This window comes from Limulus polyphemus, unplaced genomic scaffold (assembly GCF_000517525.1).
Source record: "Limulus polyphemus unplaced genomic scaffold, Limulus_polyphemus-2.1.2 Scaffold418, whole genome shotgun sequence".
In the NCBI taxonomy this organism is placed as follows: domain Eukaryota; kingdom Metazoa; phylum Arthropoda; class Merostomata; order Xiphosura; family Limulidae; genus Limulus; species Limulus polyphemus.
The window spans coordinates 16844-34137 of NW_013666028.1; the positions used below are offsets into that span (position 1 = coordinate 16844).

The 17294-nt window shown below is 34.2% G+C and overlaps 1 protein-coding gene across 11 annotated transcripts in view; it reads right to left on the minus strand.

The window, feature by feature from the left end:
* LOC106458118 (dual specificity protein phosphatase 3-like) overlaps window positions 1-17294 on the minus strand; it is a 34653-nt gene that overhangs the window by 11911 nt on the left and 5448 nt on the right. For 6 of the 11 annotated variants that reach the window (XM_022384248.1, XM_013917568.2, XM_022384250.1 and 3 more), the window contains one exon: window positions 13301-15310. In XM_022384248.1, coding sequence (XP_022239956.1) covers window positions 14534-15310 — 777 coding nt within the window. In that variant the 3' untranslated portion in view covers window positions 13301-14533. Of the gene's footprint in view, window positions 1-2624; window positions 3093-3773; window positions 4004-4231; window positions 4383-6322; window positions 6454-13300; window positions 15311-15943; window positions 15963-17294 lie in introns of those variants that run through there. The other 5 variants (XM_022384255.1, XM_022384254.1, XM_013917575.2 and 2 more) reach the window with 3 other exon arrangements.

Genomic DNA, 17294 nt, shown 5'->3' on the forward strand with positions numbered 1-17294 from the left:
AGAGGACTTGGCAACACACATCTTCACATTGTTATAGACCCACCGCCATGTTTTCCTTACTATAAGAGGACTTGGCAACACACATCTTCACATTGTTATAGACCCACCGCCATGTTTTCCTTACTATAAGAGGACTTGGCAACACACATCTTCACATTGTTATAGACCCACCGCCATGTTTTCCTTACTATAAGAGGACTTGGCAACACACACCTTCACATTGTTATAGACCCAACGCCATGTTTTCCTTACACACTTTTAACTAAACTTTTTTGGGCTACAACTTTTATTGTAGACCACTTTCTTTTAACTGTCTTTGAACTTTTCTAATACCGATTTTAATCGACTGGCTGCTCACATCAGACATCAGAGAGAAATTAATAACAAGTAAAAACTGAAGCTAAAAATTTAGCTTATTTTATTTTTGAGAATTAGTTGCTTAACGTTTGTTATTTATTACTCTGTCGCTTAACGCTAATAGGATTACACACGTCCATGTTGCGTTATAAGAGTGACAATTAAATCTCAAGATTCGATTAGTGTAGATAAAGAATGGACCGTGAATACTCTTGTCTAGCGGACTTTATTTTGGCCTATCAGTTCAAAATTTAGGACAGCTAGCACAAATAGCCTTGATTTACTGATGATGGTTCTTTCTTGAATATTTCCTTTTGTGTATATCCTTGTAAGTCACTGGTGGTTCAGATAAAGAAATAAAAACAAACTTTTTTAAAACATTTATTTTTATAAGGGTACCCAATATAGACGCTAAAAATGTTTCTCTCGTAAACGCTGTTAATATTTTATATAATGCTTATAATTGTAGCAGTGACGACATAAGTAATGTAATCCGCATATCTTAATTCAAGAGTTAAAAGCTTTCATTGGTATATGTATCATTATATCCAGTGTGAGTGACTTGTTAATAAAAGGTAAAATAAACATAACGTTTCAAGCACGGATTTGCGATGGTATTCACTGTAAGTTGTAACCAAAGGGAAGATACTCTCGTACTATATATAGCCAGCATTTAAAATAATAAGATTGTATTTATTGAAGCGTAAATGCCTTAACATCTGAATCGAGAATAAAGTTTATCATTACAGACACTTTCTTCTAACTTACAGAAAAATGATTTACTTTATACATATATATATTGTGTAAACAGCTAGTGTGACAAATAGCTGCTAAAAGGAATGATACGTTTCATACTGCTAATTTGTTTCATAATATATAATCCACAAAATCAGCATATTTTACTTAATAGTTAGAACGTAAAAACTGAACAATCAATATCTTCTAGCTATTCTTATATTACTCTTTAATTTATCATTTTATAGGAAACAAAGACCAACAATTACAAATATGCGTTCTTTATATTTGCTCTGCCATTTTGTTCAAATTATTTTTAATATACCTTTGGTCATAGATGTCGCTTTATTGTATACAAGTGAGAACAGTTAGATATACATCAGAACAACTGTGAGTGTGAAAGTGATCCGATAAAATATATTACTGGAAAAAAGATTACCATTAATTTCCTATATTATTTTTAAAACAAACAATAAATATTTTACATATAACTAAAGGAACAAAAAACAAACTTGTAACATATTCGTTCTGTGTTTTAATTATAAGTTTCAACTAAAGATGGCGCAAAAATCAGATATTTATCAGCTAATCAAGGTGAGAGCCCAATAAAATGTACAAGGTAAACATAATCACAAACCAGACACAATTGTATTCAGACTTTATGTTCAATGGATTGTCCCAAACTCTACATACATGAAATATAAGTTAAATTATTGAGATCAATAAAGATACTGTGTAATTACGCCCATAAAAGTATATGAATCACAGAATTAATGATTAAAAATAAACTTAATATTCCTTCAAATGATTTTCAAAGTTTATGTTAATAACGTATATATCCATATTCACAAATAGAAAGAGGAAGATGAAAAAGAACTTCCTAAACACAAATAAGTTTCATGAATTAAACAACTGTGTCAATTCTTTCAAAGTATAAAATAATACTTACATGAACAGATAGTTTATAGATTTATTTTGTCACTCCAGCTTTCAGATATTCCTGACATATCTTAGACAGACATTGCATTATTAGTGAATTTTGACAGATGGCGCTTGTTTCTTTCAAGGTGTGTGTATTTAGTTACTTGACGCATAACGAGTGAATAATATGATGTCTTTATTTAGCGGTGTTAAGTAAACTATAAAGGCGACGTGTAATTCGCCAAATAAGGTTACGTCACTAATCTGAGAAGTCTGTGATTGGATAACTAGATAAAAAATGAGATAACGGATATTTCCTTCCATCGAGGACAATAGGCGTTAGCCAAGAAAGATTACGACCCCTTTCACAGTTCTTCTTTCTCTTATTTTTTGTTGTTAAGCGCAAAGCTACACAATGGGATATCTGTGCTGTGTCCACTACGAATATCCAAACTCAGGTTTTAGCGGCGTGAGTCCTCAGACTTACCGCTTTGCCACTGTGGGCAAAGTGTTGTCGTAAGTATAGTGTACTTAGGATAGTTATCCCACAATTTTGTAGCGCGAGATCATGATAGTCCTATGGGAGTTGCAAGATCAACGAACTGAGATGATTATTTTATATCTACCCTTTTATTAAACTAAGATACTTGGAAATACTGAATAATGGCATTTTTTCAGTAAAAGGCGATTTTCAAAAATAATCTATCTGATTAAAAAGTTTCCCCGGAATCGAATTGTAACAAATAAAAATAACAATGTTAAACTATTTATATTGCTTCCTATAACGTAAATAAATATTAAAAACAAAATAATAAAACGAATAAACATTTATAACGTAAATATTATAGATAATTAAAAACCTCAATAACTTATAAAGCCATTAATTCGTCTTTCTTTGATAAGTTTATCATTTAGGAGACAAAGCTGTTTCAGGAATCCGTCGTTAGGTATGATTTCTCGGTTGGACCGTACGGTTCTCATAGCTTCTTGGGCCGTTAGATGTCGCTTTATCATCAAAAAGGCCAACACTAACGTTGCGGAACGACTAATTCCTTGTCGGCAATGTACGAGGACTTTTCCTATGACACATAAACAACCTTATTGGTCTTCTAACATGATTCGAGATTAATACGTTATTTTTTAATTAAAACTTCAGAAAAAGTTATAATTACTTAGGATTCACTAAGAAATAAATGTTTTTATTTATTTATTAACATTATGTCTAGTTGACAAAAAAATCTAAAGAATGATTTGTACTTAGTAATAATAGAAACATTCTGGTTATTCTGGAGCTTATATGGTTATATAAAACACTTGAAATAAAGTAGTTAAAACATACACAACTCCATGAGGTTAACAATATGTTTGAGTTCTTTATTATACAGAAAAATTTGGAACTTTGGAGATGTTTACTCTAAGACTTAAAGTCAACAGGGACTTGATATAGTTAAGTTTACAAAGATAAAATTAGTTGCTATATGAGATATAAAAGAAACGCTTGGCAATTGTAATGTAAAATACACTAAAGAGATTGTAAGCAGCAAAATAACAAGGTAACTTATAATACTCAGATAACTAGTAGATTCGGTGGTATCGGAGGGAGTCAGTCACTTGCTGTTTTTCATGACTTTAAAGATTAATCTGCAAGCTAGTTGAGATATACTTTACATAGTAAATATTTTGAACATTTACATCCAGTACATAAACTAATAAACGTCTTAACAAGACTGATAACTTTACACTTTATCGCAACGAATTACCTCCAGAATCTAATCCTTTCTGAATGAAATCAGCAGCTTCCTGAAAATAGGGTTCCAAGTTGAAGCTGTTCATATCAATAGCTTCCACTCCCATGTATTGTATTCCAGAATCTTTATAGAATGCTGGAGATGTGTTGACAAGATTAAACCACTTATCCTTTCCCTGAGCTGCGTTCAACACGTAGGTAACACGAAGTCTACGAAGTACACATGTGCATAAGGCTGTTGTGCTGGAAGAATAGGATTTCTTTAAGTATTTAATCTGTTTAGGCTGGTTAGTTTAGAAGAAATCCAAATCACTCTTGGATTAATTAGCCCGAAAGGCTTTTAAGGTTGATATTTGTTAATAGTGAGTTATTAAACATATGTTGAAAATATAATAATAATTAGAAAAAAAGAAGAAGGAACTGCAAAATGTAGCGAATAGACACAAATAACTTCAAAAAAATCGTATTTACCCGTCACTAATGTAAACATTCGGATATACCTCGTTGTACGGGTCTGTAGGTAGAGCATAATAACCTCCAGAGGGAGCTGTGATTATCTCTTTTAGTTCGTCAGGTGTACATAAAGATGGTCTCTGTCGCCACCATGTCGTAGTCATTGTTGCTTTTAGAAGAAAATACAAAATCACGCATTTTTTACATTATACTTGTTAAAAGCCACTTAATGATTTCAAAATCACCAATTAACGAGAGCATAAATTTAACCCCTTTCTCAAAAGAAGAAAACCATTTCTGTATTGTGCAGCTATGTCTTTCTTTTCATCTTAATTTTATATAATGGTTTATAAGCTTGCTTCACTGGACTGACATTCAAAAGCACATAGAAATATCACAAGGAGTCACTTGGTATTTTTCATAGCCTTGACGAAACGTCCTAAACTGCCTTTCAAAAATAATGTATTTTTCTTCTTAACTTCTTCATTGTCCTCAACATTCGCCAAGAAACAAGTTCAGCTGTTTCTTAAATAATTTTTAACACTTGTTTCTTATTTTTCTACTTTTCTTCATTGAAAATAGTTCACAAAGCTTCTGACACAACAACTTTTGCTCCACGTGACAGAACTATTAAGGTTAAGACAATTGTTGGCACTGAAAGAAACATCTCTGTAACTGTTACCTTGGAGCTGAAACTTGGCTACTTGTTACCAAGCGCTCATCACATTTTTGTTTATCTACACGAAGTCGACCTGTTTATTCCCAGTTATACAATAAGACCTTATTTTTTCTTAATCACAATTGATTTTTGAACATGCTGAACATTAGTTTTTACAACTTTGGCAATCTGTGAGTCTCATAATTCGTGGGGACGTTATATGTGACAGTCAATCTCACTATTCGCTGGTAAAAGTGTAGCCCAAAGTTGGCGATGGTATTGTTGAATATCTGATTTCCTTCTAGTCTACCATTTCAAAATCACGGACAGCTAACACAAATACCCCCCGGGTAGATTTTGGCGAACTTCAATAAACAAACAAACACAACTCTGATATTAAGTTGCGGTATCCAACCTTTAGTATTTGATCTTCTCAGCCTGAAAGTCACCTGATGTGACTCAGACCCCCAAGATTCAGGTATAGCTGTTCCAAGTAAAGGGATTGACTGTCAATTTTATAACGCGCCCAGCTAAAAGTGTAGAGTGTGAACAATGGCATATGGCGAGTTCGAGCCTTGGACCTTCCGATACGTAGCTCTGCAAGCTAATTACTAGGTCACGCTTGGCCTCCAAGGTTTTATTAACAAGCATATTTTCATTATCATTTCTCAGTTCAGTGTGAATTTTCGAGTACTATACTGTTCTACACTGTACTGACCAGGCAAACGTTATACATAAAAACACATTCTGGCCAGATATTTTCAATTACGTTGGGTTTACTAAATAAGATTCAGAAGTCTGCGGCCATTTGTTCAGACTTACATACTCCTAGCCAGTTCGATACAGTACGATACGTGCTTAAACTGAAGTATAATAATAACAGTATGTCTACCATATATTATATAATTTCTGATTAAGAAGTTAGCACACAGGATCAAGCACAAAAGTTGTAATGGTTTTCAAACGAGACCCAAAACTCAAGCACTTTCGAATAGTTCACTATTCTTCTTCAGGAAAATGAAGAATATTATATAATAATGACAGTTTGTCTACCATATATTATACAATAATGACAATATGCTTGCTTTATATTATCTAAAAATAACAGCATGTCTACCTGATACTGTATAATAAGTTGCACGATAGTTAATAAAAAGGATTTACTTAACTAGATAAATATATATTTTTACGTGTATGTATGGATATATATATATATATCTAAGACAGATGCACCACGAAGAGAGACAAACTCTTAAGAAAATCCATATGGATACAACGTTTTGGTCAAGTTCCGATACCAGAAGAATATTGACGGAGGCTCATATTGTCACATCTAAAACTTCTAACCTATTAATCTGATCATTTATATGTTGTTGTTATTTTCCACTAGAAAAGAGAGAATGTTGCAAGTAGTTTAGTAGAATCATACATAAAACAAATTCTAGTCCTACCTTGAAATTCCTGCCTTTGCTTGGAAACTTCGTGTTGAACCTACTGCTAAAGGCCTATCTCATGAAGAAAACCTAAAGACGGTGCGTTGTTGGTATTTTCCCTCGGCTTTAAACAGAACAGTGACGCATTTCTGTGGTTAAAAATATCCAGCCTTGGTTAAGAAGTTCATTTTTTTATCTTACTTAGCCCTTTTTTTGTGTACAAAACCTACTGTTTTTAATATATAAAAATTGGAAATATTGGTAACTAAAAAGAATATTATTTTTCACTGACATTTCACAACTTTTGATGATCTTTTAAGGAAATTCTTTAAAAGCTGTGACTCAAAGAGTTCATTAGCTGACACTAATACAGCAGAAACATTCCAGTGAAACTACTAACACCAAAATTGGTGTTATTGTGAATGTAACGCCTTCTACTGTAATCGTGAATTGCTAAATATAAATTTCAATGTATAAACACTTTACATTTTACTTTTTTTTCCTCTCGGTGAGACGTTACACAGTGTAACATCGACACCAAAAACATTGAGAGTAGGTTTAAACTATTACTAGAGTAACATGTATGAAAGTGGGTCTCCAGGACAAATCAGCACACATGTAACATACGCGTACTGTGAACTGATTTCAACAAGTTTCAGCAATGAGATTGAACACTGTTTCTGAGCCCCGGTTGTTTACTTAAGGAGCTTCTTATATATATATATATATATATTGTATAAGGAGTTAACCCAGAATGCGAAATTTTAGAACATGGTAAACTAGGTTTTCGTAATCTCCTGACAACCTTAAAATTTAGCTATTACCAAGAATAAAGTCACTTTAGTTACCAATTTGAAAAAAAGTAAACTCAAATAACAAGTTTTATAATATTTTTATTGAACTACTCCGGGTCCTGATGAATCATGTCTGTTTATGTTGTATTGGAGAGTCATGATGGACCAGGCCTGGTCATGTTCTATTGCAAGGTCTCTAGTCAAGAAGCCAAACGAGCACAAATTATTATTTGTACACAATGAAAAAACAAAACGAAAACACTCTCCAAAACTGAGATTTTCTAACGGCGAGGTCCAAAAAACATGAGTGTGTTTTATTGGAACTGGAAATCAGAATAAAATGTATACAGGAAAAACAGTCAGAGGGAAATATAGTGACATTCGTAGAATTTTAACAACAAATAGTTTCAAAATATCGCCAGAAAAAAGTTCTGACATTCATAGTATGCATGGGGTTAGAATCAGTGTTAAAACTGACCAAAGATAGTGTTTTACTGGAAAGCGGTTTACAAAGAAAAGAAGTTGCAGCCAAAACTGTATAGATAATAGTGTGTGTGGAAAAGATGATTTTAGTGTGTTTATAATAGAGTGGTGATATTCTTCTGTTGCAGAAGTGAGTTAGAGCGCGAAAATTGGTGGTATTTCAGTTACTCTGTACACGTTATTTCAACTTGACTCTTCAAGTTTTTTATAATTTTGTTTTTAGATTTAATTTTTTCTTGCACTGTTTGTCAGATGATTTTACTTCAGGAACAAATAAAATTCATTCCAACGAGGGTCGGGCGAGGCATACATAGCCGGCATGTCTGGTCTGTGAATTCCATGGTTCAAAGTTTGTTTCCAGTTGCTTTAAAAACGTGCTCCACAATTTAAGGCCATGGGTACGCTATGAGACAGAAACTATCAATATTTGGCCTGACAAGGGTAGTCTCAGAGTTGGCGGTGGGTACTATTGACTAGCTGCCTTTCCTTTGATCTATCAGTTCAAAATTGAAGACGGCTATACGTAAATAGCTCTTGAATAGTTTTGAGCGAAAATAATAAAGATAAGCTAGTAATTACTTCAGCGAAATGAATGTCCTTCTAGCAAGAACGAAATCAAATGATTACTTTGATTTATGGAAATGTTTAAAGAAAACTTACATAAATGTTTCCTCAATGATATGCAAACCAAATAAAAGTTCCAAGAACCATGTAGCTCAGCTGTACTATACTAATTTTGGCTTTAACTTTGCTACATCTGCTTATAACAATGACGAGGAAAAAGTACATCAAACATTAATATGATATTTGTACGTTGCTAAGGCTTCTCTCTGATATATGCGTCTTAATAATACAAGTTAACTATTATTTGACACAACATGAAAGTAATTTATCCTACAGTTTGAAGTTTTGCCTACTAACTATAACTAGACGAAGCAGAAAAAGTTCTAGTTAATTCAAAATTTAATTTAATAACATTTGACCAATCTTCTAACTAGCTTCGGGGTTCAAAGGCCCCTTTATAATTCACAGAGGCCTCAATGTACCGATTAAAGCTCCTCCATTATTCCCAATTACTTCTATATCTACTCCAAGGGGAAGGGGGTTCTTACCAGAAAAAAAAAAAACAGTTAGGACACTCGCCCATGATACCTGAGCATTTGATTTGTGCAAAGCTTTGGAGTGTTATATGAACACTATTTCAAATATGAAGGTGGGGAAGGGGGGGGGGAGGTAGTAACACAAATCCGATGCGATATTTGATTGAAGCGACTCTGAAACCCACTTTTAGACCCCCAGTTATATTCACAAATAAATAGATAACCAGTTAGTCTGTTGAATAATAAAGGTTAAATAATTGTGCCGTCTATCACATGTCTGTCATTCAAAGAAATAGAGCATCTTAGATTATTAGTGGTGAATAGAGGACTACACGTCAAAACCAAACACACTGCTTACATTACACCACTATATGAGGTCTACTTTGTTTATTTGCTTTACTTTTCCAAGCAACACTGATTAACTGTGAATTCGGTGAAACTAGTCTGCTGCAGCTCAAGTAACAAATCATACAGTAGAATGGGGTTGTATGCCATCATTTCTTCACTTAAATTACCGTTTTGGGGAGGAAAACTTTGTTGGTTTGTTTGTAGTTTAGCACACAGCTACACAATGGACTATCTATGCTCTGCCCACCACGGTAAGGGCGTTAGACTTGCAATCAGTCGCGCGGACGTTATACTATGACGGTTAATTTCATTAATTCTATTGGTAATAAATAGCCCAAGAGTTGGTGGTAGGTGATGTTGACTAGCTGCCTTTCTTCTAATCTATTACTTGGGACGGCTATCACAGATAGCTTCGGATAAATTAAACAAATTGATTAATAAAGTTATTTTTTATTCAATAATGTAACGATTATTAGGTAGCAAAATTATGTAGCAAAATGAATTTATCATATATTTAATGTAATGAAGTATAGATCTGATATCACACAATACAATGTTTGTAAGTTCGTACTTCACAGTTATAATATTGTTGTGACGTTGTTCTTTCACTGGCTGGTTTTTTAAGATTTTTCAATTATCTGATAAAAATAGCTCAAAGTCCAGTTCACGTAAGCTATTAAAAGAGTTTATTTTCACCTTTAACAAAATTGAACTTGTACGCTGCCAGTGGTTTGTTTTGAACTTCGCTCAAAGCTACATGAAGGCTATTTGCGCTAGGCGTCCCTAATTTAGCAGGGAAAGACTAGAGGGAAGGCAGATAGTCTTTATCACCCACTGCCAACTCTTAGGCTACTCTTTTACCAACGAACAGTGGGATTGACCATCACATTATAACGCCCTCACTGCCAATGAAGTAACAGTGGTTTGTCCACAGCCACTGCAGTGGTTGTGAACAAACAATTACTACTCCATTGGGTAATAATCTCCACCCAGAATATCACACAGGTGCTTGAAAAGCAAGGGGAGTCCAACTCCCCTTCCAGTTGTTGGTTTTTGAACCAAATAATCATCCTAGCTTGCACCAGAAGTAACACTTCATGGTTTCTTCTGTTGCAACTAGAATAGTCATTAGCTTAACAACCTTTCCCTGCCAAGTACACAAGTGATGATATGTAATATGGTGTATGGTATTACATTGTGCACTTGCTGTTTGTGTAATAGTTAGGATAGTTGTTTGGTTGGGACACTGACAACTGAAAGAGGCATTATGCCCCCTTTTCTTTCAAGCACCCAAGTGATTTTCCTGAACACATTGCGAGGTCCTTCAGAAAGCAAAAGCTTTGCTGTTTGCGTAATGCTCCCATATTATGCCAGGGTTTGTGTTCCTCACAAGCATGTTGATGTGCAAGATAATGCCAGAATAAAAACGTTTAATATTGGTGCAATAATTTTGGTTGAGCGATAGTTCTGATAAATTCTGCCATAAAGCATTTTCATGAACTGAAAAGGTCTGTTGGGTCTCACTGCTCACAGAAGGAAGCATGTTACCAGACCGTAACGTTCTGAAGAAACTTATAGAAGTGGCCCACTTGGCTGATATCCTAACAGCACACGTGCTTGAGGCAGCTTGTCAGAATCTACTAGTACACGTGGGTATGTGTGTGTAAGTTGGATGCTTATGTATATGAAAATATGCATTTGTGATTATGTGTATATGACGTTGCGCATCTGTATGAATTAAATATGGCGAACACAACTAGAGGGCAACCTATGATAGAAAATAGTAGAATTTGACCAAGGTGTTGAGACAATGTGTGAAGTTAACTGTAAATAATGGCCTGACAGACAACTGAAGAATCGCCAAGACTGCTGGTTCTATCAGTATGGAAGGAATAATTCATGTTTGACACTGAGATTTTCTGCAGGTATTGAGTTTGCCAGATGTGATGAAAGTAATGTATTCTCCCAACATGTGTGCATATGTACACATTTGAACCATATTTCACAAATGTTTGGATTATGTTTTAGTTTTGGGGTACTAAAACACAAATGACGAAGTGAAATTGTCTGTGACACGTTAAACTCTTGAACAGTATGTCTAAACATGACGAATTTAAACTCAGGGCAACCTAATGTTTTGTTTGTTATCCAAAAAGTATTTTGATTAACAGACTGAAATATTTTATAAACTCAGCTTTCGGAATATATTCTAAACACAAATTACTACAAGCTCAATTCTACGTTTAATGTTGGCTGTGATACCAGGGGAAACATATGATACCTGAGTGAAAGATGGATATTTCTTCTCTTAGGTGAAGTTTGTTGCTGATCAAAGTAGATAGGGAGAAAAGATGGAGGTAATAATGAATACTCATATACAGAGGAATCAGGTTTATACTCACACAGTGTTTGATCTATACCGGCCACACACACACCCATTTCTTCTCTACCCGACCCAGACACTGTTAGCTAACAACCAGATGGTAGTGGAGGCAATGCATTAGAGTGTCCAGGACAGCTGCAGACCATCACTCAGGTCATACTGACTTCAGAGGCAGCTGAGGTTATGGTCGACTTCGTGATTCAAGGATACCTGAATCACCAGGTTAGCAGTGATCATATTATTGGTTGGATACATGATCAATAGACACGGAGTTTAACCCCATGTTTTATCTTGTTTTTCCCACTTTGTCCTGATGGTAATTTCAGGATGAAGTTTATTTTGGTATTGGTTTAGCCCACATTCCCGAGCAAGTTACTCTGACTTCGCCTACTTAAGATGAAATTCTTAACTTTTATCTTCATTCTCTGAACCAGCCAGTGGCGTTTTTAGTATTCTCTGTTTTAGATACCTGGTGAGTCTTTGACTTTGGTGATACCATCAGCCAGTGGTGTTTTCAGTATTCTCTGTTGTAGATACCTGGTGAGTCTTTGACTTTGGTGATACCATCAGCCAATGGTGTTTTTAGTATTCTCTGTTTTAGATACCTGGTGAGTCTTTGACTTTAATGACACCATGGAATTTCCATATCTGGGATTGGTCCTGTTTACCTTGGACACAATGGATGAACATTCATTGCTGAAAAAAATGCACCAAACATACAGGCTCTGTAGGCAGCAATTGTGGATCTAGCCCTCCAGGCTCCAGAGTGCCTGAAGTTACCACAAGTTTCCTTGTAATTGGTTATTGTACTAATATCAGACGATAAGGAGCCATAGAAAATGAATTTAGATGAGCCCACGACGTCTAGTTTGCCAGCCAACACGCCGACTTACAAGAGATAATCCCAAATCATAAAAAAGAATATGAAACACCACACATCGGACCATCACAGGAATCACCTTAAACGGTTTTCCCCTATAATTTAGTTAAGTATTTTTTAAGCTCACCAGTGAGTAAATAGTCTATAATTTGCCCTACAGGATAGCGGAGCTTATGTTTTCATTTAAAGTATGCATTGTTATTTTTGTTAACAGAGAAGTTGAACCGAGAGCTAATTTATTGTGTTACATTTAAACTTTGGGACACATTCTGTTTGTAATTCTTTGATTTGATATGCTACCTTAAGTTCCATGAAGAGGGGGGGGGGACCCGCACTAGCAAGAACCACTGGCCCTCCATTATGTAATACTACTTTGTTTTTCTGTAAACTGTCTAGATTTAAATTAGAGGTTGGTTCCTTGTGTATATGTCCTTTCTTATTATTTGTGGCCCAACTGTGGGAAAACACTGTTACACATATGAGATACGCGAACCTCCCCTTTTTGTGGGAAATGCTCGAGATATCACAGTATAAAGCTGAAGTAAGCCTTACTTAATAGCTAGAAGCGGTTAAATGTAACTAAATATAAACTGCCGTTTCAATACAATTCAAGCTTAATAAACCAAACTAGTCGAAAATAAAGTTTTTAAAGATGATACATTGTTCTATCATGCCCTGGTTTTCATAAAATTCAAAAATCACATTAAATAGAATTGCGCATTCGAAGCTTTCACTTCTTTAATAAAATCTATCCGATAGCATTTCGAATTACACGAGATCGAGTTTTATGTGAAAAATTGTATGGCATATGTTATTCGTGTACATTACTGAACGTATTCTATTTACTTCGTAAACTAATATTAGTCGCACGTCGAAGCTTCGTGTGGGAGGATTAGTAGGTCGTGTGAAGTGTTTAGTTTTTGACGGATTTACAAATTTTGAGAACTTCTTCTGCGTATACACTTGTTGCTTGACTTTTTACAGAAAGAGTGCTATATTCACTTCATGAGATTGTTATAAACCCACTTTAATATATCTTATATGTTAACTTGTATACACAGAAATATTTAAAGGCGTATTCTCAAACATACAAATACAACAAGAATATTCCGCTGTACCATTTAATTAAAACCTATAATGACAATCATCTACTTTCATGTAACGTTAACTTGTCAGGCTTATAAAATTCAATAAAATAGGCTCACAGAAACATCGCAAGATACTTTTAAATATTTTAACCTAGACTTAACGGCCATCTACTGTAAGTTGTGATTTAAGAATATATTTCACAATAACAATAAAAACAATACACTCTTATTTTAAATGTTGTTCACATAAGCCAAAATGTATTGTTTGAATTGAAGAATGATTGCATACTCTTTATAAGGCTTTAATATTTCATAAATGATACTACAGCCTAAAATGTTGCATTTGACACATTTAAGAACAAAATTACACCACCAAAAGCAATTGATAAAAACAATTACTCACTGTCCCTAAAAGTTAATGTCATCCTACAGTGATGGTTTTTACAATATTAAATTTCAGTTAAATATACTTAAATAAGAACTCTTGAGCATATAGGCCTAAACAAACCAGAAAAGCAGTGTGTTGACGAAACATTTCTTATCAATTAACGTCACAATTGGCAGCGTTCACTATCCTTGATAAAACAGAAGTATTATTTTTACAAGTTCACTGGAAGAGAAAACCCACATCTACTGAGAATTAAACAACTTAGCAATTAAAGTACGAGTTTCGAATATCACGAGTCTCAGCCTTAACTTCATTGGTTTATTAAGATAGAAACAGATGGCTCATGTTATATCATCTGCTTTTCCAGCACTATAGTTTTTTAAAATAGATGTGGTACCCTGATTATATAATTCTTGCATATTTTCCCAGAAAGTAAAAAATGTAAAACAATTATTAAGAATTGCGTGCCGATTTTAATATTTTACAATCAGTTTAATACTATTTATTAGCTTAAGTAATTTTTTTTACCGAAATGTAAATAAATGTTTTTAACATTTAAAAAAAAACATTTAACTTAATCCAACCGTATGCAGAAGTAACGGATAATAGAATCTGTTAATCCAAGTTTTAGGTTACTCTGAAAAGTTGCAAATATACGACATATATATATACACACACATATATACAGGTGGCCTTCATGTTAAATTTTCACACAAACTTTAACTCATAAGACTGAATACAATTAAGAATTTTATTACTTTGTACTCAATGGTTGCATTCCTGGGTGTGAAACCATTTCAGGAAAAACCATTCTTTTTCTTTATTATCCCCCTGATCGTTCAACGGAAGTATTTCTTCTTTGTATAAGACTTCTATTGATGATGAATCCGTACTGTCGCTCAAGTGGTCGCCTAACAGTTCTTGTGCTTTGATGTCCGGGGGGTCATCTTCAATTTTAACAAACTCCGCAATCTCATCCGTACATGTAGACCCAATACTATGTTCAAGTTCCTCTGCACAGACAACTTCAAGCTCATCTTCTGTATGATCTGTTGAATTTTCTACAAACAGTTTAGATGGCTCATTTAATTTAATGTCATCATCTTGGCCCACATCTTCCAATTTTGTGACTTTTTTTCGTTCTGAATAAAATTTATCTTTTTGGTTAACACTGCTGATATCCTGAATGGCTAACTGGTCCATTTGTATATCTTTAACTTCGGGAATTCCTATTTTGGGGGTCAATGCCCCTTGAGCAATCAGATGTGGATAAACCTCCTCAAAATCGCGGAGTTTTCTCAGGCGTTTGTAGTGAGTGCGACTTTGAAAATGTTGTAAGTACGGAATGTAACTACTAAATGTTTTTTGGCAGTCTTCGCAAAAGAACTGTGATACAACTGTAATACTACTTTTCCAAACATTCTTTTTAACCCTCTGCTCGTTTTCTGCCTTTTTAACGAATTCCTCCTTGGGTACCAAGCCAGTTGTACTCTCGTCAGCAGACAACGAGGTATGCAATGTATTCATTTTATTTTTATTACGCTGCGAAAAAGAAGAAAAAAAAGTATGAGGCTCTGAACTGACTGATTTATTCCTCTGATTAACTTTAGGTTCCAAAGTGGATAATTATTACTTAGAGATTTGGATAAGTAAAATAAAATAATTCAACACATTAATTTCTGTTATTTCACACTTAATATATATTTCATCTTGTGTACCTAATACTCGTATATGTACATCCAATAGATTTAGCAGTACAGATATTCTTGTCCAAACAGATGTTTAACCATCAACATACCATTCATTCATTTTCTATGTACAGAGAGGACCCCACCAGGAAATAATGGGATTAACTGCAATATTGCTGGTATTTCTGTGTGAGGCTCATGTGTTATTGGGACCTGTACAACCAACAAAGTCATGGACCCACAGCCTTCTGTATGATAGAACATTAGTTTTTCCAGATATTGGACAGTTTTTTTATAAAAAGCTTTTAATGAAAAATTGTTCAACAATTATCTTCAGCAAGCTTTAATCATGTTGGCTGTCGATAAATCAGTAACCCGTCATACGTTCCCATTAGGGGGCGTCTTGGAAGAGCAATAAATATATTATTTTTGTGTTGGTTAGCTTAATGTAAAAATTATCAATAAAGCAATGTGCTAGAATACTCACATATTTCTATATAAATAAAGCTGTTGACTTTCGCTTACTTTAAGGTAGTATCTATGTTTGCGAAAGTACGTCACCACGGCCCAACATGGCCAGGTGGTTAGGGCGCTCGACTCACAACTTGCGGGTCGCGGGTTTGCATCTCCGTTACATCAAACATGCTCGCCATTTCAACCATGGGGGCGTTATAATGTGACGGTAAAAGAAATTATATAGAAATAACCATGGTAAATCTTACAAAAAAGATCTGAAATCATAATTACTAAAAAAAAAAAATTGTGGTATTCTTAATAAAATCAAGAAAGTAATGCGTGCTATACTGAAAGTGAGTCTGGATAAACATTAAAATATATTTCAAGAGAAATTATTCTATAAGGTTTTAGTACATAAATGAAACTTTTAAAGATAATATTTAGAATGATTGAAATAGCTTCAATGATCATAAATCAAGGGAAAAAAAATATAATCCAATTATATATATCCATCGATATATATATGTAAGAAAACAATCCCAGGTAAAAAGAAGAATAAAAACAACTTAATATACAATCACTAAATAAACATGCACAGTATGGCTTCACAGCTTTTAAGCACAGAAAAGAGTTGAAAATAAATCACAATTCAAGACAAAAATTTAGGAAAAAATTACAATGCATAAGCTATAAAACACCGGTTTAGCTTTGAAAAGTAAAAAAAACAAAAAACAATTTTACCCGAACGTGCGTTAATTAAAAAGATTTCCGCACAGTCCTAATGATCGCCATCTAGCGAGCAATATCTAAATATCGTTTAAAAAAGATCCAAAACGTTTATAAAATGACTCTTTTGAAATAGTCGTTTTGATTTTTTAAAGCAATAATACTATATAAAACTTTGAATAGTATTTCAGTAAAAATCCAAACTTTTGTATAAATAGACATAGGCAAGTAAGAATAACGCAGCTGGAGTCTCCAGTTTACAAAAACTGTAGAGTTAGATACTTGATATTTAGCGTTGGGTTGACGCGAAAAAAAAATGATTGAAACCTATTCATAGACTATGGTTTGCAATCATGTTAGACTGAGTCAAACACTAAAAATGTAAATATTTTCCTTATTTTATTGGTGAAAGAGTAATGCGCGAGCATGATGCCTACTCGATATTTTGTACTGTTGCGTCAGCGAGTCACATGACTACTGTGACGCCACGTTTCTAGAACAACCCTGTACTTTGGCGAATGCTCTAGTATTTACTAGATATAGGGTAGTCGGGTATATAAAAGAGGGGGACAACGTGACACGGGAGGAGAATGTAAGGTAATGTGTGTGTAGATAGTGAGTAATTGAACTGCAGTCACAGGGTATTGTTGAAGTTA